Source organism: Sceloporus undulatus, chromosome 9 (genome assembly GCF_019175285.1).
Source record: "Sceloporus undulatus isolate JIND9_A2432 ecotype Alabama chromosome 9, SceUnd_v1.1, whole genome shotgun sequence".
NCBI lineage: Eukaryota > Metazoa > Chordata > Lepidosauria > Squamata > Phrynosomatidae > Sceloporus > Sceloporus undulatus.
Window position 1 is genome coordinate 2,061,138 of NC_056530.1, and position 24,214 is coordinate 2,085,351.

The window sequence follows — 24,214 nt, forward strand, 5'->3', positions numbered from 1 at the left end:
TTAGATCTGAAACGTTCCCAATGCTACACATGAACAATGCAGCATCGGAGAAAGCGAACATCCGGTAGCGAATCCTCTGAGAACGTAAACGCTTAAGGACAAAAACGCTTTACGTTACTATCATTAAAAAAATAAGAGGCAAAAAGGACAGGGGTTATTTTACTCCGGCCGCAAATGTCAGAAACTCAGCTTGACCCGTGCTTGATTTAAGGTCAGCCGTCACAAGAACAGAAGGACCGAGAGAAAATAATAACCCACCTCTTTCAATTTTCCTCTCCTGGAATATCAAACATAGCTATAAAATTCTTGACAATTAGAGACAATATAAATTAGGAAAAGGTTGGCACCAATTCTTTTTTAAAAACCATGTTTAACACTAAACTCTTGGCTGGAAACTAGGGCGATGAATGGTCGCAAGAGGTTTCTGTTGACAGCACCGTTGCCTCTTTAGAAAACAGGATCCATTAAGTTCAGTGACATTTCCTCTCAGGAAAGGAGACACTGTTGCTTTCATTAGTTATGGGTGTTTTTATACTTGTACAAAACCATTTAAAATTATAAAAGGGTGGGCTTGCCTTGGGCTCCATAGTCTTGGTTAAAAGTCTATGCGAACTGGACAGGAGAGCATCAGACGAAGCTTTTATGATAAGCATCATTTTTCATAAAAATGTCAGGTTTTTAAGTTTTAAATAAGAAAAATGTTGTGAAAAACAAAACAAAAACATCATTTCAGAACAACACAAAACAGTGGTTTTGAAAAGACAGACATGTTCTTCAAAAGAGCATAAATGCTATGAGTGTGCGGTTGGTTATGTTATCACAGGCTGAGGAAACTTTGGCTTTCTAAATGTTTTGGATAAATATCCCAATCCCCTACCACTGGTCATGCTAGCTGGGGTTTTGAAAGAATGCCTGTGGAATTAATGTGACCCCACTATCCCTAAAGCAAAAAAGAGAATGGCAAAATGATGCCATACTTGCTTTGCATGCACAAATGTTTTACCCAAGCATCTATAGAGAAGCAGGTTTGCAAGTAGCAGAGCAAGAAAGTATCTTAGATTTCAAGAGAGTTGATGCTAGTCAAGAGTAGACAAAACCAAATGGATGAACAGTCCTCTGTTGTGATAATTATTTAATCACTCCGCAATCATCAAAGCCGCAAACAGCCGCAAAAGCCAAAGCCCCAAATGTGGAGGGCCCCGTGTACATCTGTTTGTATATATGTACACACGAAATATCTTGGAGGTGGACCCAAAATCTAAGCACCAATCTCATTGATGTTTATATACACCTTATACACATAGCCTGAAATTTGCATATACCGAACCATTAGAAATCAAAGTGTCACGTCTATGAGCAACCGTGAAAAATATATTTGGCTTCTGGACTATTTTGGATTTCCGAATTCCAGATAGGGAGGTTCAGCCTGTACGAAGGCTTTTGCCGTCAAGCTCTGCTTAAAAGCTTCTTCAAGAATCTGTCTGGCTTCTGTTGAAAGCAGGAAGCGTTTTACCTTTGCCCATCTCCACTGGCAACATAATACCTACAAAGCCATGAGCTCTGATGTGCTATAGCTTATGCCATGTGTTCATTTGTTTGTTTTAAAGAAAAACAATACAGAGGGATTCCTGCTCATAAGCAGCTGGGAAAATATGCTCATTTCTGGATGAATCTGAGATTGTTCAGACAATCCAACTGGTTGAGCATCACTGAAAAGTCCTTTCAGCAGCTTTACATTTGAACACACACTTTTGGTCTTTAATGCAGGCTTATATTTAAGGATTAGACTAGTAACCATAGGCAAAGATGAATTCAATTCAGGGAGATTGAGCAGGCTGGGGGGAGGACGGAGGGCCAATATCTCTCCTCTGCACCAGCAGAAATGTAGAAGGCTGCTGAAGCATGTAGACTCCAGGAAGCTAGTTAACAAGCTTTTTTGCTTAGGCATTTTTGTGGCTTATTCAAGGCTGGTTTGATTGTAGAAAAAATATTGCCTAAACAGCACCTCAATGAAGTGCGTGCTCAAGTAACCTTCTCTTCCTAAAGGCAATACTAGAAAAACGTTTATTTGCTTTATGGATCAGCTCTGCAAAAGTAAGAACCAAAGAAAGAAAGCAAATGATCTCACTTGGTTGGCTATTTTTTTTCAACGGGTCTAAATTCCCCAGCTCTGTCATGGAAGAGGGATGGTTGTGTGAACATTGGCTAATGAGAATGAGCAACTAATTTCTGAAATGTTTCATGAAATCATTCAGTCGGATGCAGTTTTTCTGAAATTACCAAATGTTCCTATCTTTTAGTTTTTGGTATAAAATTTACATGTTTCTTGAAAGATAGGCTAGACACCAAGCAGACAGAAGAAAGCAGAGAGGAGAAGTGGTATTGCAGTGCACTGACTGTGATGGTTCCTGGGCCCAGAACGACATAAAGTGGGAAATATCATTTTTAAGAAATGAAGGTATTGGTGAGTTTTAAACAAAGCCAAGATATTGGGAAAACAAGGACTAACTCTTTTCCTGCTGCTATTTTGATCAATAACTAGCCCTAAACACATTACTCACTTTACACAAGATTATCATGTGTAGTGGGAGGAAAATTTACAAAAAATAAGCCCAAAGTTGAAACCCTTATACTGTGGGGATAGGTAATTCTTGCTACTAATATCATGTCTCAATTCCAAATTCGTTCCCTTCCAAAAAAGCATGGAAGAGCCACAGAAAACTATGAGGCTATTTGTGTGTTGTGCACTTGATCTCTCTGATCTGGTGGTAGGTTTCCACTCAACTTCCAGCTGGTAGTTTTTGTGCCAATGGAAAATTATGCTTACAAAAGTAAAACTATGGCGGGTTACGACCGTCATGGGACGTCCTTAGTGATGTCCCAGTTAAAAAGGGCGTCTCTTCTAGACGCCCCTATCCTGTTACAAACTCTGTCCCTAAACAAATGGTGGCGGCGTTCCACACGGGCACCGCCATTTTGACCTCTTGGCCAGCTAGCGTCCAGAGATGTGTTGCGGCGGAAGTGACGCCGCGAAAGTTGTGCCTGCGCTTTGCGGCGCCCATCCGGGGCCCAGGAAGGAGCGCGATTTCCGTGCTCCTTCCTCACAGTGTCCGGGAGTCCCGCGGTTTAGAACTGCGGCTCCCGGACGCTGCAAGCGGCACCCGCAGAGACGCCGCAATTCGGCGGTCTGTAAGCGCCTATATAGATTCAAGAGGCAAAATGCACTGGTGGGGGGAGGCAAATTACTTTTTCACAACTCCTCTGATTATTAGATCGACACACACACACACATACACACAAAGAGAGAGAGAGAGCAGCTGGAATGCCAGTCCTATCAACTTTACCTTCCCAAATGTTCCTGTTAATTGTGCAGTAGTTAAGCATTGCTACAAAACTTATTGCAGAATTTGGATTCTTGCTAATCCTTGGATTTTTTGCTATCTTTATGCAGGGAAAGAAATTAATAAACAGCAGCAATATCCTAATAGTTAGCTTTTGAAAAAGCTCCAACGGTTGGGTCTGAATTAATTTAGTTCTATGAAGAGGAGTTACAGTAATGCCTTCTGCCATCAACTGAACAGCCTGAGAATGGCTCTACTCTTGAATGTGCTCAAAATCCCAGGCTAAACTTCAATGTGTTGGGTTTTTCCCCCTCAAAACCAAAAAATCCTGTATTTAGCTACTGGACTCACACTCCAGTTGCAGAAAGCAATTATAGAGTAACACCACTGACAGACAGAATACTGCTTACTAACCTCACCAAAAAATTGCTGAATTAAATTCTGTAATGCACTGCCGCCTAGTGCATAAGTTTCTGATGGAATGTAAATCCCACACAAGGTTACTTGTAAAATTATGTGGGAAATATAAGAGAAATTGGGAAATTAGTAACGAAGGGATCACGCTTTGCACATCATTTCTTCCAATAGGTTGTCCCTCTAATGACACAATGACAAAGGCAAACTTTGTGGGCACATTATCAGGTTGTTTGCCAACTGGCTGCTTTCAGCAGTTTTTGACTGACAACACTTTAGCTTGACAAGAGCACCAAGTGGTAGAATAGAGAAATATGACAATTTATGGGGGAAATGAAGGTTGTATTTCAAAACCAATGAAGGTGTGTTGGGGGGGGAGTCACCTTTCCTACCAAAGCTCTTCTCACTTAGTCCATAAACTATAGTTCTTCAAATTCACCTTTTGGGACAATATAGTTTTCATTATTTTTTCTCTTACAAAGTATGCATTTTACAAGCTTTACAAACACGCTACAGGAAAACATTCAGGCATATTTCAATCTTCCAACCAAGTAGAGAAAACACATTGTGCATAAAGCCTGTCTCTTCCTGGCTGAAGAACTTTTATCAGATAATCCTAGAGCTCCATGATTTAAAGTGTCCTCTGTAAAATAAACTGCTTGTTCAAAGTCCTAAATTTACTGTCTTGTTCCCTCTTTCTTAGGATTTTTAGGTATCTTTATGGTGTTCCTATCAGATCTTTTCAGGTTTTTACACCAGTGCTTCCCAAACTTTCCAGTCTTCCCGCAGCCATTGAACTGACACGCTTGATGCATCTTCTCACTGAGGATCAGGGACATTCACACAAGGCACCCCTAGGCCTGATACCCCAAAGTTCCCCTTTGGTCCAGGCACTGCCTGAAAAGATCGGTCAGTGGTCACCAAGCTATCTCTCAGAAGTCACGCTCCTTTTCTTACTATTGTTAAATTGAGGAATCTTCTCCAGTTTCTTAAGTCTGAAGACTATCATCTGTCATGGATATAATTGTAAGCAGTGACTTCAGTGCGTAGAAGGGTTAGCATGCAATGGTTACTTTTCTGCCACTTCTGTAACACTTTTTTAAACCTATATCCTAAATATATTCTTAAGGATTAAGCTTTACGGATTCCACTGGACTTACTTCTGAGTTAACATGCACAGGAGCTTGCCTTATGAGTTGCAATTATACATCTCTTAAGGACTGGGTCCACTGTGCAACAGATCTTACTTGAGGAGACAAGCAAAGAATTGGTCCCATCAATTAAGGACGGCCCAGAAAAAAAATTGCTCTGGACTACATATAAAATTCAAATCTGATCCTTCTCCATGTGCCATAAGTGGTATGAAAGTTTGTAACTTGGCTCTATTGATTAGAGTGCTTCTATTTTACTGGGGAAATGGCAATGCAAGGCATTTGCATGGGCCAGGGATTAATGAAAGTACAGATTGTTTCTTTTTTGTTAATATCGGGGGGAGGGGTCCTTTGACGCACACACATGACAAGTTGATTGTGCTTAGTTTGAGTTACACTTCCACATTTGCCACATTTACATTCAGAGCCTTTTTGGACTTTACTTCCCAGAATACCACATGCTAAGAGACTATACTGCTTTTCTGATTCTGGACCCAAATTTCTTTCCCCAAGCTCTGTTTCATGGGAACAGTGAGAACATTTTGTACACACTATAGAAAACATTATGAGGAGAAGTTACAGTGGCTAAACTCCTTTTGATTCCGCTGTTCCTGACATGCACACAAGTGAAAGAACTAGTCAAGAGCAGCTATTCCAGCTTTCCACCTCTGCCTTCCTATTTTGTCTTGTTTGTCTGTTCTTCAACCCTTCAGTGCTATGCAGACTGGACTGTGGTTCTCAAACTGGAGCCTGTTGTGAACTTCAAAAAAACTTGGGATGAATAGTTCCTTTGCGGAACTATCATAAGTTAGAGAAATTCCAGGATTGGGGGGTGTTGGGATTCACATGATTGTGACTATGAATAATTTCTCTGTTGTGATGAAGGGAAAAAACGTTTATGCCAAAAATGAAACATCCTTAAATATATTTGAATTTGGCAATGACATGATCGTTACGAATGCAGTCCATTCATACTGTATGTGCTTTACAAAATAACTTGCAATTTTTAGTTGTATTGACAGTGATTAAAACATATCTAGGATCAACAAGGAGGCTCCAGGCCTAAGCCAGGCTTTCAAAGGAATACCTTGTCATAAAGAAGAAAACTGCCAGAACCTTAGTATCCAAGATAAAGATACAGAAAATTTGATAAAGGATTCTTCTTTGTGTGTGTGTTGCATCTGTACGCAGCTAAAGCTTGGAAATATTATTTTTGGGGATTACAACTCCCATAACCCCCTAGGAGTTGCTGTCCAAATAATAATAATATTTTTTTAAAACCCTGCAACCGCACCACCTAAGCAGCCACATAGACATTCATAGGAGTGCAAGACATAAGCAGATTTTACCTATATCATCCATTTTAACTCTGACCTTGAAGATACCTGTGATCTACCAATATCATCATGAAGCCAAATGGTGCTTTGTAACGTAACATTTCTAAAAGTGTCATTTAACTACAACAGCAATTTTAGAAATTGTGGAGGGCCAGACTATATCCATTAAGAGAATAGCACCAATTTAATTCAAACTTTGCTTGAGACTTAACTTGTGGTGCGCATCATAGCTTAGGACCTATATTCTTATGGAGCATTTGTGCTGCACAAGCCTCAACCTCTGTTGGCAGGCAGCCTGATGACTCTGCTTCAGAGAATTTTCACAGCTCAGCTTCTTCCAAAGCAATCTTGAAAATAAAATTGTGTAATTGCAGATGACACAGCTCCTATTTCCAAGGGACACTACTTGTCTGGAGTCCTTTCATTCAAGTACAGCACTTACTATTCATATTGGGTGCCAGAATAAGAAATCTTGTATCTTTGGTGATCAAACGTACAACAGTGATTTGCTTTTTAGTTTAGGTCTGCAGAAATGGTTTTGCTTTCTCAAGTCCTTCTTTCCGAAACTGGAGGTTGGTTGCTGTCGATGGATCTTCAAAACTGGTAGAAAAAACTAAAGATGCTGCTCTCAACTTCTTCCGGCTTCATAGAAGTCATATCCAGAAAGTAATTGGCCTTGATGTGGTGGACCTGGAAACGAACATTGGCTTAGAAAAGCATAAATTCAAGTAAGTTCCATCACTCTTTAGGTGAACTGATCAAGTTTAGTTACGAAAGATCTGAATAAAGTTGAGGTGGTTCCGATGCTGCAATGGTAGCCATTCTAGAAAAGCAAGGGCTATCAACCTGTTAATAGCTTATGCATGTGTAAGATTCCTACAGAAGCAGGTGGACATTTTTATCTGATACAGGAGTCCATTTTTAACTGAAGGTTATGAAGCAGAACTGTACATGCAGCACTACTGTACATGTGGTGTCACTGTGCAGGCAATTGTACACTGATTTGCAATCCTGTGTACAGTGCGCCCGTGGCACCCCGTGCGCCGCCACACACAAGCCCCATTGTTCCAATGGGGCTCAAGCATAGGCGGAATTCGCTACGCGGCAAGGTCCGGAATGGATCCCCTGCGTAAGGCAAGGGCACACTGTATTTTGCATTTGTTGCATGTTCAGTTGTGCAGTGTTCTAATTCACTAATGCACTATCATCATGAATGTAAGTTACACTCCTGGATGGTAGGATCTTGTCCCTGGATAAATAAACATTACCTGATAAAAAGTATAAAGCTCTCTTAAGCCTTCAATTTTAATAATATAATAATAATGTGTTTTATTTATATACCGCTATTCCAAAGTCATAGTGGTGAACAGCAAGTAAGCTAATTAGCAAGTAAGCTAATTTGCCCCCAACAGTCTGGTTACTCATTTTAGCGACCTCGGAAGGAAGCAAGCCTGAGTCGAGCTTGGGCCCTTTGATGGTCTTGAACTCGCAACCTTGTGGTTTTGAGTGTGGCTGCAGTACAGGCATTTACCACTGCGCCACCGGCTCCTTTTTCCACTCTTTTGCCCCCAAAGAACAGTTGATCATGTATCACTGGACATCTACTGGCACGAAAAATAAAATAAAAGACACAAACATGAAGGGAAAAGGAAGAAGAGGTCTATCACTTCTGCAAGGTTTGAATAAGCTATAGGTGGCATGCAGTTTGAGCCAGGCAGTTTGAGCCTCTTCCCTTGTCAGTAGTCTTGCCTGGACACTGATCAAGCAGTCTTCTTCCTTGGTTATGGAACAGGCCAGAGTATACCTCTGCTGAACCCAGGGCTAGAGGTTATTAGATTAATTGCACTTTCTGACAACAAGGGGGAAGTTAGTCTGCTGCATTTACTTTTCTGGTTGATAGATGAGACCTGATTGGTCTCTATTTGACTTGGATATCCTATCTGGGAGGCAACAGTGTGTGCATACAGTACATGCCAAACCTCCCAGTGTTCCAAGATGCTCTGACCTCAGCTTTAAAGTTACTGATTTACAAGTAACATATTGGCAGTTATACCTACTTGTTGGGGTTGGGACAAGTAATGAGAACATAAGCGTTAGGCTTCAAAAAGCAATATAGCGAGTGGGAACGCCTCACTTTTGATACACAAGCAACATTTTTATTATATTTCACATACTAATACTATTCTAATGAAATAATAATATATTTTATTTCTTTCCCTCCTCTCCTCGAGGTGGGATACAGCACATTAACAATCAAAAACCAATTAAAATACATAAACCCACATTCAAGTGCATTTAAAATGTTTTAAAGAGACCTTGAGCTGAATTTTTCAAGTTCTTGTCTTTCTCTGATCAAATCCTAAGCCCTTCCCCTCAAAGATAACCAAAAAAAGCAATGAGCATGCAATAAGAACATACAAGCCAGGGGTAGGCAATCTTTTTGAGCCGGGGGCCGGGTTGTGTCCCTCAGACAACTGGGGGGCCGAAGCCAAAAAATAAATAATTAACTATTTTTAAAAGAACTTATTAAAAATAAACCAGGACAAATGTAGGACCTATTTTCAAATGGAAGACACTTTTTAAAAAAATGGAGGACACGTGAAAAATTTGCTGATTTTTTTTAAAAAATGTTAATATAAATGCATGTTTCTGAGGCTTCTATAGACAAATTGCCCCCAAAGGCCCTGGCGGCAATCGGCGCCGGACTGGGCTGGGGCCGGTCCCAAGGCCTTGCGGGCCACATCGGCCCGCGGGCCGCAGGTTGCCTACCCCGTAACAAGCTATTGAAACTGTCACTGGCTGCTAATTATTTGGGGGTTTAGTAAAAGCTACATAGCCAACTGTTTAAGAATGGTTTTCCAAGCTCTGCCCCTGGCTGATGGCAGAGTGCACTTCCCAAGTGAGCTTAAATAAAAGGCTTTTCAGATTGAAAAGGGAGAAATGCATGTTAGATAACCAGCTCCATTTCAAGTATGTCAAAGAAAGACAAATCTGCCATCCCAATAGACAAAAGAGAGAGATAAAGAGTAATTGCGTTGATAAATAGAGCTAGGTCCTACCACAGTGCCATTGGGCAGACAGATCATTATCTCACAGGAAAGTTATATTTTTCAAGGTGCAGGTCTGCAAGTTTGCTGTTGAATTCATTCTCTCTCTTAGCCTGTGGGGAAAGGGACATGTTTTAAGCCTCTTACACTTGTTAAACAGCACTTACCTAGGGCTTTCTACATTCAAACCATGCAATTATAGCACTATTATTCAATTTTAAACTGCTATAGCACCATCACATGGAATCTGGGTTACAGTTTAGGGAAAAGGCATTTGAATTCTCAACCAGAGAATTCTAGTGGCCTCAAGAGAATAAACCCACAGGAGGGAATTGGCAATTAAAGTGGAATAACAGTACTATAACTGTGTAGTGTGAATGGGTCCCTGATTTGGCACTGGGGTCAATCTGAGTCAAATTACGATTTAATTTTAAAATTAGATATAGGACAGTGGTTCCATTAATGTAAAATTATGAACTCATTATGGTGATATTATTGTGGGTGTGTACAGGAAGGCCTGAGGTCTGTAATAAGACCCCCCAGTATTAATGCTAGGGCATCACTTAGGCTCAGATACCTGATTCAGACACCTTCTTCTTCTTCAATTCAAATAATCCATGAGATATAATAAGAAAACAAACCAAGATGGTTGAGTGGTTACATTTCTTACCTTAACTGTTGTATCAATATGCAAAGAGTCTTGTAGGACCTTTGAGACAACTGAAAAAAAGAAGTTGGCAGCTGAGCTTTCATAGACTTAAGTCTATTCCTCAGATGCAAGTCCTATTTCCCAAAGCATCTGAGGAGTAGACTTGTTCTATGAAAGCTCATACTCCCAACTTCTTTCTTTCAGTTAGTCTCCAAGGTCCTACAAGATCTCTTTACTACTGATTTTGCAGACTAACATGGCTATATCTTTCAACTCTAGTCTGTTGTATCAATATAAAACAGTTACTGTCATAAACTGGTTTTTATCATATTGCAATAATTTATTGAAAACAGGACCATGTAACACTAGCCAATTCATTTTATTTGGGACCTCACCACTGCACCTATGCTGAAAGCATCAAAACTACAACCACAGCACAGCTTGGATGAATTCTAGAACATTTGAAGCATCTCAGGAAAAATTGGGCGCCAGCAGACTCCCACAAACTGGTACCTTCAGGTGTTATCAAATCACTTGTTGGCTGGGTGTAATGGTAGTTTACTCCCAGGCATCCCAAAGGCCTAAAGTTGACGGTTCAGGGTGAAGGTTTTATATTTTTTCGTTCTTCTCCATAGTCAAAACGCATACAGAGGGTTAACGAATAACATGCAAAAACTGCCAAGCAACCAGCCCTTGGGGTACATTACCTCTGCTTCTCTAAATCAATCTCTGGACTAAAGGGAAAAACTCTTTGATTAGGACTGAAACTTTTAAACTTGCAGATTAATTAGCAAAAGCTCTAGCTGTTCTGTCAGTGGGAGTCAATGTTAATCAGTAAGGAAGCATTTAAATTGGTCCAGTGGAAATTATGGGGACATTCTTTTCTGTTTTAATTCTAAGTAGTGCATTATCGTAAGGATGTTTAAAAAAAGGGGGGGCACCAAGATGGGATGCTCTTCCCAATAATGTAAGAGTGGAAAACTGCAGCAAGTCGGGGGGGCCAGTTTTGTGCCCCAAGACACTCTAGGGCAGAGATTTCCAAATGTTGGTCTCAGGTGTTTTGGACTTCAGCTCCCAGAAGCCCTAGCCAGTTTGGTCGACAGACAAGAATTCTGGAAACTGAAGTCCAAAACATTCAGAGAATTAAAGTTTGGGAACCACTAAGGGCTACGTGGACTACTAAAAAAAAACAACAACCCCGAAACCCCAAAGTGACTGGAGGCGCACTTCTGGCTCTTAAAATGGGTTTTTATTTATTTTTTGATGTTAAAACAGAATGCGGAAGACTTGCAACCTATTTTAAAAGTAAACTGTTGTATGTAAAAGCTTCCAGGAAGAGCAATTAACCCTCTTTTTTGGCTCAAAAGTTTAGTCTGGGGATTCTGGAGGTCCTTGGGAGGCTGCATGTGGCCCCAAGGTTGCACTGTGCTCACATTTGAATTAAATGGTAACAACCTTATAATCAATTGTATAGTCCTGCATACAAAACAGACGGGTGGTGGGACAAGTTCCTCAATTAGTTTTCACCAATGAAAGAATAAGAAATATTTAAGATAGGTTTACTATATTTTGAAAAGCAACCCCACCCGACTACTTCAAACCACCAATCATGATGACAACTCTTACTTTAAATACCCCTGCAATATAAATTGTGATAATTGCTGCTAGAAATATTCATAACTTTCACTGTATTTAAATAGCAACAATTTTGCCTGCTCTTTCTTCTCTCTCCACCTCTTCTGACAAGTGTCTCACCTGTTCCACCAAACCACCTCATTCCACTGCTCCCACACAGTTGCAGACTCACTCACTTTCCGCTTTGCGGGTCTTCCTTTTCTCTACCATCCTTTTCTCCCTCTCTGAGTGCTCTTCTTCTAGCAGAGCTCTCAATGGAGATAGAAATACAGAAACGAGGAGACAGCAATGGTGGGAAGAGGCAAAGCAGCAGCAGACATTAAAAAAAAAAATCTGACATCTTAAAAAACCACCTGAGCAAAAATTTTGGCTCTGAAAAAGAGGACACGTCCAGAAAAAGGAGTGCCTATGGTAACTCTACTCAAGATGACATTTCCTTCTATGAAGGAGTGATAGCTCTTTTTCTTCCTCAAGTATAAGTGAATTCTATCTGTTCTGTCAAAAAGGCATTTTATATTAAGGATTGAAGTATATTAATTTTATTATGATTAAGGAACAACAGCCAGGGACAATATTAGTTTCTTAGGATTCTTGAAGGTATGTCAGTGCTGAAGTTTGTGGAGCCCTGATATACCCCTTCAAGTTTCCTTTCACTTTCCCATATTGTCAGGCTCATGCAACTGGATCCTTCTACTAAACCTAGGCTCATGCAACTGGATCCTTACCTGTAATTCCTCCAGCTCCTTCACCAATGACCAGGTACTGATGAAACTTTCATTCAAGAAAGCAAGGATGGGCGAACTTTCCAGGACTGTTTCCCGGAGAGTTCGCCCTGAACCTATCCAGACAGAAAGAGAAAGGGAAAAGGAATTTTAAAAAAGGGATTAAATGAAACCTCAGAACAAACCTATGACAATTTAGGTGCAGATTTTTTGAATCTTTATAAATACAGTATGACACTGATAAAGTATCAAGCTAATCTGATTGGAAGCCACAGGGTCACCTGCCTAACAGGCCAAGAATCCAGAAGAGAATGGACACACAGGGGAACCTCTAATGAGGACTCAAAATGATCAGCAAGGAGACAAAGTTCAGATCTTCTTAATAAACTCATTTAGGGCTGAATTTGGACGGTTCACATGGGTGGCTCAGAGTTAGGAATCCACATTGCCACGCACCAGTGCTGGGGAGAATGGCACCCCAACATAGAGAAGGTTGCTGAAATAGGGGCATGTGAAGTGTGTACCTTCACCCTACCCAGTCTGAATTTGCACCATAAGTTCTTTAGGGCAGTGATCTCTCTTTTACTAAACCACCATGTATGCTGATGGCACAAATCTCATAATGACAACTGTGACAACAACGAGGCCTAAAGAAAGGCTGAGGAATCTGTGGCCCTTGGGATCAGTCTCAGCTAGATCTAAGGTGAAGAATGATGAGAGTAGTAATTCAGGATCATTTCATTTTATTATCTTTTATTTACAATTATTCTCATACAAGATCCTTTAAAAAGACATGCACCATCTTTAACGAGGGTTCAGTGTGTTTCATATTAAGGCTGTTGCAATTATGGATAGACACAGTGTAACATGTTTTATGTGAAGACAACCAGTATTCATTTCTCCCTTGCAATATCTTTCTGTGGGGTATGGGGAGGCAACTTGGGACACTCTGACAAGCTCCCTAAAAAGACATTACAGATTTTTTAAAAATTACACCTCTTACCTCAGCATGACTGATCATCTAGTGCACCCCACAACAATATGGAGTGCACAAGTTTACTCTCAGATTTTGCTCTCTCAAAAGCTTGGGTAAAGGGAAGGTAAGAAACCTGAAAGCAGAAAAAGCAAGAAAAGAGGCTGAAACCAAACCAGACACAGACCAAAGGGCAGAGAGGAATATTTCATTAACTATACATTGTACTAGCCAGGGACCACAGGGTGGAAGTCCAGGGCACCACAGCTCCCAAGGTAATGCAAGATGACTACAAACAGAACTAGCGAGTCAGGAGACATTCTGGCAGGGATGGCAGCAGTTGCAAAGCCCAGTGAAAATGAAGTGCTAGAGCACCAGCACTACCTGAGACTGCAACCATGTTCTATTTTAATTTAAAACACCTTCCTCAGAATGAGAGCAGTCTGTGACTGTTTGTGGCCTTGCAGCAAATAAGGACACTAGAGCAGCAAAAAGGCAAGCTGGACAGATTCGCTGAGGTTAGGGGCACAGGACCCCACGGAAGTGGAAAAAACACATTTTTTAAAAAACAACAACTTTCTTTTAACTTGAGGGAACACCTCTCTAGGAATCTCTATGCCCTCCACCACAAGTCTGTGGTCAACATCTGCCAACATCAGAGAGAAAGGTCAAGCAATGTATTTAGTAATTTGTCAGAACTGATCATTTCTTCATAGCAGCCTGCCTGAACTGGTGCCTCCAGATATTTGGAACTACAGTCGCATAAAATCAGCTAACATGTTACATGACAAATGTTGAGAGCTCATGGGAGTTAAAACTCCAAAACAGGTTGCCAGGAGGCAGACGACCACAACAGGTGAGAGCTAGTAATGCGTCTACATGTAGTCCAGTGACTGTTAATACAGTGGTCCCTGTCAGGACACCCTATTTTCAAGGATGTGAAGGCAAACAAATATTCCTCACATCCTTTCACATATCCCTAATTACATTAATTACAACCTTTAAATATCATAAGAAAGACCACATGCATGGGCTACTTTAAAGAAATCTGATCTTCTTAGTGAGTTAGTTATCAACAAACAAAATCTTCCAATAGTATTTCTCACAAGCATTTAAAAAAAACACAACCATTTACTAGCTAATGATTAAACAGAAGCAATTCTGGCTGCTGTAGGAACATGAATATAATTTAACAGCTCACGTTGTCAATTTGTTTTAAGTTCCCAAGCCACACATATCTTGTGTGTTTCCTGTTGATAAGAAAAATGCAGTGCTGCAACTGCTGCGTACTATGCTCTGCTTGCTGCAGCAAAATGCTCACAGAAGCATCATCATAATTTGCCTCTTTCAAAATAGCACCAGGGAATCCTGATAAAGGGGAGGATGGATGATGCGGCATTCAAACTTCCATCTGTACCTAAGAGATGTGGGCCCAGTCACAGGCTTCCACTCTGACCTCAGCCAATGCTTCTGTTCATCTTTCAAGAAAACATACTGTGCATTTAAGAGATCCCAGAATCTTGGATAAAACTCATGAGCTATTTTGTTAGCAGAGGAGATGAAAGCCAAATGTTTGTTCACTTTCACTACTACCAAATAAAACCACGAACGCTCAGCTTTAATTCTCCTTTATGGAAGCAATGACAATAATTTAACCCTCAAGGACACACTAAGGACATACTCAATTCATACTTTTTTAAATGGATACATGGCAACTTCCAGTTTTCTGACCGCCTCTTCCCAGGTTATTTCTCTCTGCCAGGTAATCTCTTCAAAGACGAACTGAATTGACTCGCCCTCTCTGCTATCAATCACATTCCCATTTTCATCATGAATGACAGAAGGAATGGAAGGTCCCAAAGACTCCAGCTCCATCTAAGTAAAACAGACAAAAAAATTGCTCCATCAAATTACCCTGATCTCTAGTAAACACGTATCTGCTATAAAGATCTCCTACATATGACATGGCCTACATCCTTGTGTTTGTTTTGTGAGGAGGTGGAACTGGATGCCATGGGAGAAGATTTTAGACTGTAACTGTATACAAATGTGCATGGAAGTAACCCTCAGCAAAGCCAATGAGACTTTGTTCCAGGCACTTTTTAATGTATGATTATTATTATTATTATTATTATTATTATTATTATTATTATTATTATTATTATTATTATACTTTATTTATATAGTGCTGTAGATTTACACAGCGCTGTACATACAAACAATAAAATCGATAAAAATGAAACCTGCCAATGGCATACATTCTACAAAATGCATATAAAACAATAGATAATAATACAAGATAGAATTAGATAAAAAAAGCAGGCAAATTAAAAAGATCAAAGATCAAATATCAACTGAAGTATCAGATCTCAGATAACAATCGGATAAACAATCACAGAAAGTCTGGAAACACTTTGTGTAAATTGTGTTTTATACATAGGTGATCTTAAGATAAATAACATAAAGACCACATAAAAATAACATATATAAAATAAAACTACAAAACAGGAAACATAAAAACCTTGAACAAAAAATGTCTTTGCCTGCCAGTTTCTCGAGTCCTCACCAAGCAAGCCTTCCCCTGATGATGTTAAAGCTCTGCCAGAATCATATGGTGAGATATGGTCTTTCAGAAGTACTGATTATCACCTCTCATATGGCCATAAGTGCCTTGGTTAGTGATTAGCTGACGTATCATAACCAGATATTATGGTTTGAGGTGTGTTTGAAAACCGTGAATTGTGTTAGCTATGGTTTGAATAGACAAACCATAATTACAACCATTATTCTATATCCAGAGGCCATTGTGCCTACAGACTGTTATGCTGAAAAATGAAAGAGTTATAAATCATAGTTTGCCTGAGTGTTTGATGTCTGCACTGAACTAAAGACTCATGCTTCTTTAGCATTCCACTAATTCCGAGACCCACACACTGCATGAGCCACAGTTCTTTTAGAACCAGGCTGTCAAATACACCAGAAGGAATCAGCAAATACTATTGATAGAAATTCAGTCTAAAAGCAATTCTTGCTACAGACCTGAGGTAAGTATCCTATATCCACTTCCATGTTGCTGCTCTCTAGGGCACCATACAGCCATTCCATGTCTACATTGAGAGACCTGTGGAGAAGAACTGGCGCCATCAGAAACAATATTTTCAATACAGAAGAAAACCATTTTTAAATCCTAATTTTTAGTCTGGTACTTCTCAGGGTGGGTCACTTGTAAAGAATAAAAAGAATAAAAAGAAACCATAACAAAAAGATCCACAGGAGAAGTAAAGAAACATAAGATTTTCTCTGCCATTTTTGTGGCCTCACACTCCCTGAAAAGTTGAAAAAAATGTTCAAAAAGAAGAACTGACACTACTGGAGGGCTTGCTTTAGCGTGGGATGGCCATTTCTGCCCACCTTAAAAAAAACCCTGTTCCTTCCTTTTTTCATGGGGGACCTTGAGAGAGACCCCCCTCCCAAGCAGTGCTTGAAGAAGGGAAAAGTTGGCACCCAGACCCACTGAATTTGTCCACCCGCAATTTAAAGCTAGCTAAACACCTCTTGAAATAACGTGGTGCTTCCAGCTTGCATAAAAATACAATGATGTCTATTAGACCTTTTCTCAGGAGAGCAATCCCAAGTTGTATCCAAAAACAACCCAGCCAAAATTCAAAGATGACCACTAATAGGTACTCTGTGGGTTGTGCAGAGGCTCTCTTGGTAGTTAATCACATCTCTTTTCTGGTACACTACATGCCAATACTCGTTCAGGTGGTTATCAACTCACCTTGGCTTTAGGCAACATCCTTCCTCTTGACTTGTCTCCCAGTGACTATAATTAAAACTGAACTTGTAACCTCAACTCCATACCCACAAAGTTTTGCATTTCTATTGCCACTCTCACATAGAGACTACTATATAGGTCTGCCCCTAAACCCTCCACTCAGTCCCATGCATTTGAGCAAGTAGACACAAGTCTACAGAAGCTCATGCTACCAGCTTCTCTCTTTCAGTTAGTTTTAAAGGTGCTACAAGATTCCTTTGCATGTAAACTTACCTATTGTTAGGAACAAACAGCTTGAATTCTCTAACGTGAGAGGAGTCTTTGGAGAGGACAATGTAGCCTGTGAACTGTGCTGGGGAAAACCAGAATGGGAAATCTGGGGGCTCGTTCAGCTGGAACTCTGCATGGATTCTGGAACAAAAGACATTATTAAATGTCAAATCGCTGCAAGTTCTGAGGAATGTACTGTATAACTAGTGCCATCTATAGAGGCTGCAGAAGTGATATGTTCTCCACAGCACTTAAAAGTTTGGCTGATGTTTACTGGAGGCAAAACACAGGGAATATATTCACTATCTAGCTCAGTACAGCAACATTTTTTGGTAATGGTTTCCCAGGGCCTCTTTCCCATGCCAATCTGGAGATGCCAGGGACAGAACCCTCATTTCATAGCATCAAGTCCTCAGTCATCCCTTCACACATGCTAGTTCTGAGCGACAGAAACAGAGATACCAAGACAAAGGGAAGCGTCTTTCACAGCTATAGCCAATGGAACCAGCACCCAAAATTATTTATATGGGGACTGGGCACAATGTGGCCCTCCAAATGTCACTGGACTGCAGGTTCCTTCAGCCTTAATCAATGGTGAGGAATTCTGAGAGCTGCAATCCAACAACATCCAGTCCCAAATCTGGAGGAGCACATTTGTATCACTTCTATTCTACACAAATGACACACATATACACATAACCAACAAATAAAACTACTGGCATTTCCACTCATGGGACTTTACCTGAAGGCAATCCTATAGTAGAAATCAGCAACAGCTTGGATACAGGCTACAGCTCCCTGAGGGGCAAAGCGGGTTTTCACAAATGGCCGGGGGTGGAACATACTCAAGAGCTTGTGAATGATTACCTATTAAAAAGAGGCAGAGGGAAGTGCATAAAACTGGCAGGCAGTGAATATATGGTAAGAGCCAAAAGCTATTCTTCTCAAAGTCCAGGTACAATTATTAGTATCTTGGATCTCACAAATAAAAACTGTCTTCCCTATCTTCTTACAGTCTTTGTTGTTTTGAATATTTGTTATGGGTAACAAGTGTTTTAGGAGCTTTAACACATCATGGCCAATATATACACAGCAAACAAGGAGCTGCCCATTCCCACTGTGCCATGTTTTAGTACTGTACTGATGAGCTATATTCCTTTAACATTTTTGATTCAAAAAGCACAGAAAACCTCATATGCAAGGCAGGGCTGCTTTTTCCTTTCAGAAGAAAGCCAATGGTCATGCTGAAAGCCAGTTTTGCAGGGACCATAATAAAACGAGCCATCCTGACTGGACTCCAGGGACTGGCAAACACTAAGTACAGCTCCAGATAAGCTGAATAAGAGACTCTGAAATACACTCTTTATCTGTAGCATTGCATCCAAGTGGAGAGATACATATTGGGCTCCTTTCCTAGACCCTTGTGTGAACTACCGAAATACTGTACATAAATTGCTTTGAACACAATGAATATACTACACAAATACTGCTGCTTATTTTAAATATTAATTTTAAAAGCTTATGTCTTACCTCTTTGCCTTTGGGAGCTGGAGGATAAAAGCGATTATTGGGAAGGTATCCAGTAAAAATATTTAGCTCACTGGGAATGATCCACCAAGGATCAGCAAGTTCCATCTTATGCTTTGGTGGAAGGAAGGCCTTAAATTGCTGGGCAAACATCACACTCACAGGAGATACTGGAGTAGTCCAATTGCGGAGCCCAGAAAGGGCAAGATGGGAAACCTAAAAGGACAAAAATGCTCACTAGAAAGCCTGACATGGTTGTGCTTTATTAAATTTATTATGCATTTCAAAAAAGGTGTCTAATAACAAGATACAAAAATAAAAAAACAAAAGCAATTTGCTGTTAGTTGCTTGTCAAATCAGCTTCAGTCTATGGCAACCCTATGAATGAGAGATCTCCATGACACCCTTTTATTAACAACCCTGCTAAGGTCTTGAAAGCTAAGCTCTGTGGCTTCCTTGACTGAATATATCCACCTGTAATGAAGTCTTCCTCTTTTCTAATGGGTCATACCATTTCATGATATGTCCAAAGTATATAAGCCTCAGTTTGGTCAACTTGGCTTCCAGGGAGAGTTAAGGCTTGATTCCCTCTCTGACCTTAATCTGGTGTTGGGTTTTTTTTTTTTTGGGGGGGGGGGGTTGGCAGCTCCCAAGTATCTGTAGAATTGTCCTTTAGCACATGTACAGTATACTATCCAAAAACAGCTTGCCATTCAGGCATTACACTAAACTATAATGGCAATAACCATAGATGAGAATCCCAAACCATGATATGAGCTTCTAGTCATACATGGAAACTATGGTTAAAAGCACAGGAAAAGTTATTTTCTTGAACAACTGCTCCAGAATCCCCCATAGTGTATAGCTGCAGCACTTCTGCTTGGTACACAAGTGGTGAAAATGTCAAAACTTTCCAGCTGGCTTCTGGCTTGCCAGCTAAATGAAAACTGTTCTGACACTATACCAGTCCATTCACAAATATGTTTTTTAAACCAAGGACTGATGTCATGTTTAAAATTGGCTACAGTTAAAAAGAAAGGCTTTTTACATACAGAGAGCAGTCAGAGGCACCTGGTACTGTTTGTTATTGCTGTGGTTCTTTTATTTGTGCAATGAGGCTGTGGATACCTTGGTGTGGAAGGGGCAAAATTATCAAAATGCTCATGCTATGATCTGTTAAATCAGAAATGTGTTGATTTAGATCAGTTCTCTAGACCATATCTTAGTCAATATGTTTTTAGTTGGCTACAGATGAAAATTTCCAGCAATAATGAAATGTGATACTCACTCCAAGGAAGCCATCCTTGCTCTTTGTCATTGTTTCCATCAGCAGAGGCTGAAACTTTGCAAGGATAGAGAGAGTCTCCCCATTGGGATCCACCACCTCTTCTTCATCAGCACCAGGGACAGGAACAATACCTGAATACGATAGTGACAAGGGCAACAAAAATATCTATTAATACTTTTCCTATTAAGTCTTTTTTTGGTCACCCAGCTTGTTCCCTTTTCCTTCCTGTCCTCTGTCTACCTGGAAGCTTTTTAAACAGCACTGGAATTGGAAAGATGGTGAAGGACTGCAGAAGTGCAGACTTTCAATTAGTGAGTTGCAGCAGCACATCTTCAGCAAACAGTGCAATAAACCTAGGGCCCGAACATACAGGTCAAAATAAAGCTGCTTAGGGTCACTTTGGAGGTATGCTGTTTAAATGACACATGCATCTTAAGAGGCCAAAAGCTGCACCAAAGCTGCGCTTTAGTCCTTAGGACTGGAGTGAGGCTTTGGCATGGCTTCTGGCCTCTTAGGATGCATGCAGCATTTAAATAGCATACCTCCAAAGTGACCTGGAGCAGCTTTATTTTGGCCTGTCTGTTTGAGCCCCTTGAGATGGGAAAGAAAGGGATACTCCTCAACCAATCCTACTCTAGTTGTTTGTGCCTGCCTACAACAAGCAAAGTAACAGCAGCTGCCTCTAGAATCCCTCAGTGAGTATACATAAACATTGTTAAAATAAAGAGAAAGGGGTGAAATGAGTTAGCCTGCCTCGCTAACTACCCCCGACATGTTAAAAAAGCTTAGAGCTATACGCTTGGCTACCAAAATGGAAATCATAACAAAAGTAGAAGCTAATGAATGAATGAATGAAAGAAAGAAAGAAAGAAAGAAAGAAATCTCTGGATGCATTTTGGAAGGAGCTCTCAAGGGGTCTGTAGAAGGCTCAGAATGTTCTTTTTTTACTTATGCAAGGCTTACCTGATCTTAATGATTCATTTTACATATGCATATTGTTAGATTTGAATAAAAACTTTGGTGAAACATGCTGAACCACTTTTCTTTGGGGGGGGTATGGGAACATGTCCCTCTTATTTCTATGTTATATGTACTTCTAGTATCTTCTGTTTTTCTGTTACAGAATTTTCTGGTACAGAAGTAATGTCCAGGAACACATCAACTTCATTAACAGAGGTGTAGCTGTATGGAGACACAGCTGAGCTGTTCTACTTCCATGCATCAGGGGTCAACAAGCGATTAATGACAGCTGTTGTATTCTTCACTGATTTTTAAAAACGGTGTGCCTATGCATGTTCTCAGCTTCACTGTACAACGGCACATTAAATTTCTATAAAGTTATTACCATTCTGTTCAGCGGCATATTCCAATTGGCCAAATTCCAAATTCCGGAATGGCCAAACGGAGATCTGTGCATCTGGCCTGAGTAGAGATCCTGTATTTCAACCAGTCCCCTCCTTCTTGTTACTTCACACTAAACAAGGAACACCAATTTTATTGTACATGGAAGTTTCTGAGAGATAGAGTGGACATTGTCCTCTCATTCTGCCTTGGATGGAGGTGAGAGAGGAAGGCATGACATTGTGGGAGGAGGGCTTCGATCTATGAGCATTTTGGCTGGGAAGAATTCAGTCTCTACCCCACACACCTCTGTTGGGCTGAATAAGTGAGTGACTGTTCTGCTGGGGCATACCCATGTAGCCCCTGACTTTGCTCTTTGGTGCAGCAGGGCAGATGCAGAAGGCTCTGTGCTCATAATAATAGGAAACCAGCTGTGAAGGCTGTAGAATTTCGAGTCTGTGTTATGTGCTCTGCAATGGAAAAAGGATGAGTGCTGTCTGAATCCTCCCCTACACACTGACTGTGAGAGCAATCAGATGGGCTACACAAGCCAGCATCACTGTGACCGCAAGCAACCAGCAGGGGGAAGTGCCGCAGCTGCTGTCTGCAAAAAGATTTCCGAGATCAGAGAAGCCCGCTTGCATCTTGTCACCAACGGCTCTCCGGTTATATTGCTGCAGAGCTGTATCTCTTGTATTCAGCTGCTCTGAATCCCTTTTAAGCCCCAGACAAAGCCAATGCGTGCGGTTTTGCAAGTCTGACAATGGGAACAGCAGATTTAGAAAAATTGTCCTTTGTGAGAGAGGCGTCGGGTGCATAAGCCTTTCGAAAAACACAGAAAGCTTAGCAGCCTCTTCTTGGGTAAATCAGCCTAGGGCTTGAGCAAAGAGAATTAAAGCAAAAGTAGCTGTGTGCTAAGGCCAGCTCACTTTCACTTTCTCTCTCTCTCTCTCTCTTTCACACACACACACACACACACTTCCATTTTTATGATTTTATGATAGTTTTATATGAATCATTTTCCCAATGAGACAATTCACAATGTCCAAAGGGGACTCCAAGATGGCAGAGTTTTAAAAACAGTCCCTGCAAAAGTCTGGAGCCTATCTAGGCCACCTGGCAGTTCCTGCTGCTTGGCACAGCTGGACTGGCTGCCCAAGCGGTCCCTGAACAGCTGCTCCAGAAAAAATGTGGAATGGCTACTGCAGGGCTATTAGCTGATACTTCCATGTGGTCATCAATCCTTCACTTAAATGGGGAATCCCTTAAAAGGATACTGCTGAAGCCAGGCACATAGTTACAGTATGCATACACAAAAGCAAAGCTTAGCCATAACAATTCAGTTTCCAGCAAATGTATCACCTCCCCTTTCAGGTGGTTTGTTGGAATTCATGCAAAAATGTCCCTGCCCCAGCCAATCTCATTTGTCCTTAGTGATGTTACTGTGAACCAAATCCTACTAAACACTGTGCTATCACTACATATATTGGGTGATCACAATCATAAAAGGTTTGTGCAATGCTGACTCTTGAGAATCACCATGGCGTAGTCATTTGAGTGTTGGGTTATGACTCTGGAGAACAGAGTTTGTCCCAGCTTGGCCATGAAACCCACAGGGTAACTTTTGGCAAATTACATGCTCTCAGCCTCAGGGGAAGGCAAAGGCAAATCTTGAGATGAAAACCCCATAACAGGTTCACCTTAGGGTCACAATAAGTCAAAAATTACTTGAAGGCACACAACTACAACAAATGCTGACTTCTTCTCCAGTCGCATGGGCAGCTACAGATAACTTTCCCCTTCATCTTCTACACAACCAAATGCTCTAAAAGAGCACTATCAGCAGATGTTTGTGTGGGCTGGATTTTGCTGCAAAGGAAAGGAAAAAGAGGAGGAGAAGGACGTGGCACTGCTGCTGAAGGGACCAGAAATAGTGATACAGTGGGTCCTTGGTATCAGCTGGGATTTCATTTCAGGATCCCTCATTGATACCAAAATTCATAGATGCTCAAATCCCATTATATACAATGGTGCAGTAAAATGGCAAATTTATATAACAAGGCAAAATCAAGGTTTTTGAATTTTTGTGGGGGGAATATTTTCAAGCCATGGACGCTTGAATATGCAGATGCAAAATCCGTTGATACAGAAAACTAACTGTATTGCAAGGGGAATACAGCAGTAAGAGGGCATTTCTGGGTATTTGCCAGCTGCCCAAACATGGCACTTGACCTGTATAAAATTACTTTCACATATTTACTTTCTCAAGAGATATTTGAGACCTTGCTTGGAAAAAAACTACCTTTTAGACACAACTGAAAACCACACACAAACACACACACTTTTCCCACTTTTCCAGTTTTTGGTATAGCATTGATGGAAATATTGGAGAATGGACTGTGTGGAAAAGGATTTCAAAAAATCTAGGGCTCCAAGTGCCTCATAAGGTTAGTAATTAACTGGACCAGAGAAAATAAACAATGGAGCTATTTATAATGAAAGGCTAGGAAATCCAGAAAGCTGTGTAGCTGCCCCTCCGTTTTCATGGCGGATCCATTCCGGACCTCCCCTGTGAAAATGGAAAATTGCTGATATTCAAGCCCCATTGGCTTGAATGGCAGTACGTGCCTGTGGGCACCCATGGGTGCATGCCCTATTTTGTCCCCCTCCGTTTGCTACCTGTGAAGAGGCGAGGGGCGCAGATTCCAAGTCCATGAAAATGAAGGAGCAACTGTATTTGA

The 24,214-nt window shown here is 40.8% G+C and overlaps 1 protein-coding gene across 1 annotated transcript in view; it reads right to left on the reverse strand.

The window, feature by feature from the left end:
• Positions 1-6,761: 6,761 nt before the first annotated feature.
• Positions 6,762-24,214, reverse strand: part of SELENON (selenoprotein N) — a 28,611-nt gene continuing 11,158 nt past the window's right edge. The window contains 12 exon segments of the mRNA XM_042439254.1: positions 6,762-6,854; positions 6,856-6,933; positions 9,303-9,337; positions 9,340-9,403; positions 12,300-12,412; positions 13,300-13,405; positions 14,962-15,144; positions 16,309-16,390; positions 17,321-17,458; positions 18,060-18,184; positions 18,848-19,060; positions 20,133-20,263. Of these exon segments, the coding sequence (XP_042295188.1) occupies positions 6,762-6,854; positions 6,856-6,933; positions 9,303-9,337; positions 9,340-9,403; positions 12,300-12,412; positions 13,300-13,405; positions 14,962-15,144; positions 16,309-16,390; positions 17,321-17,458; positions 18,060-18,184; positions 18,848-19,060; positions 20,133-20,263 (1,361 nt within the window).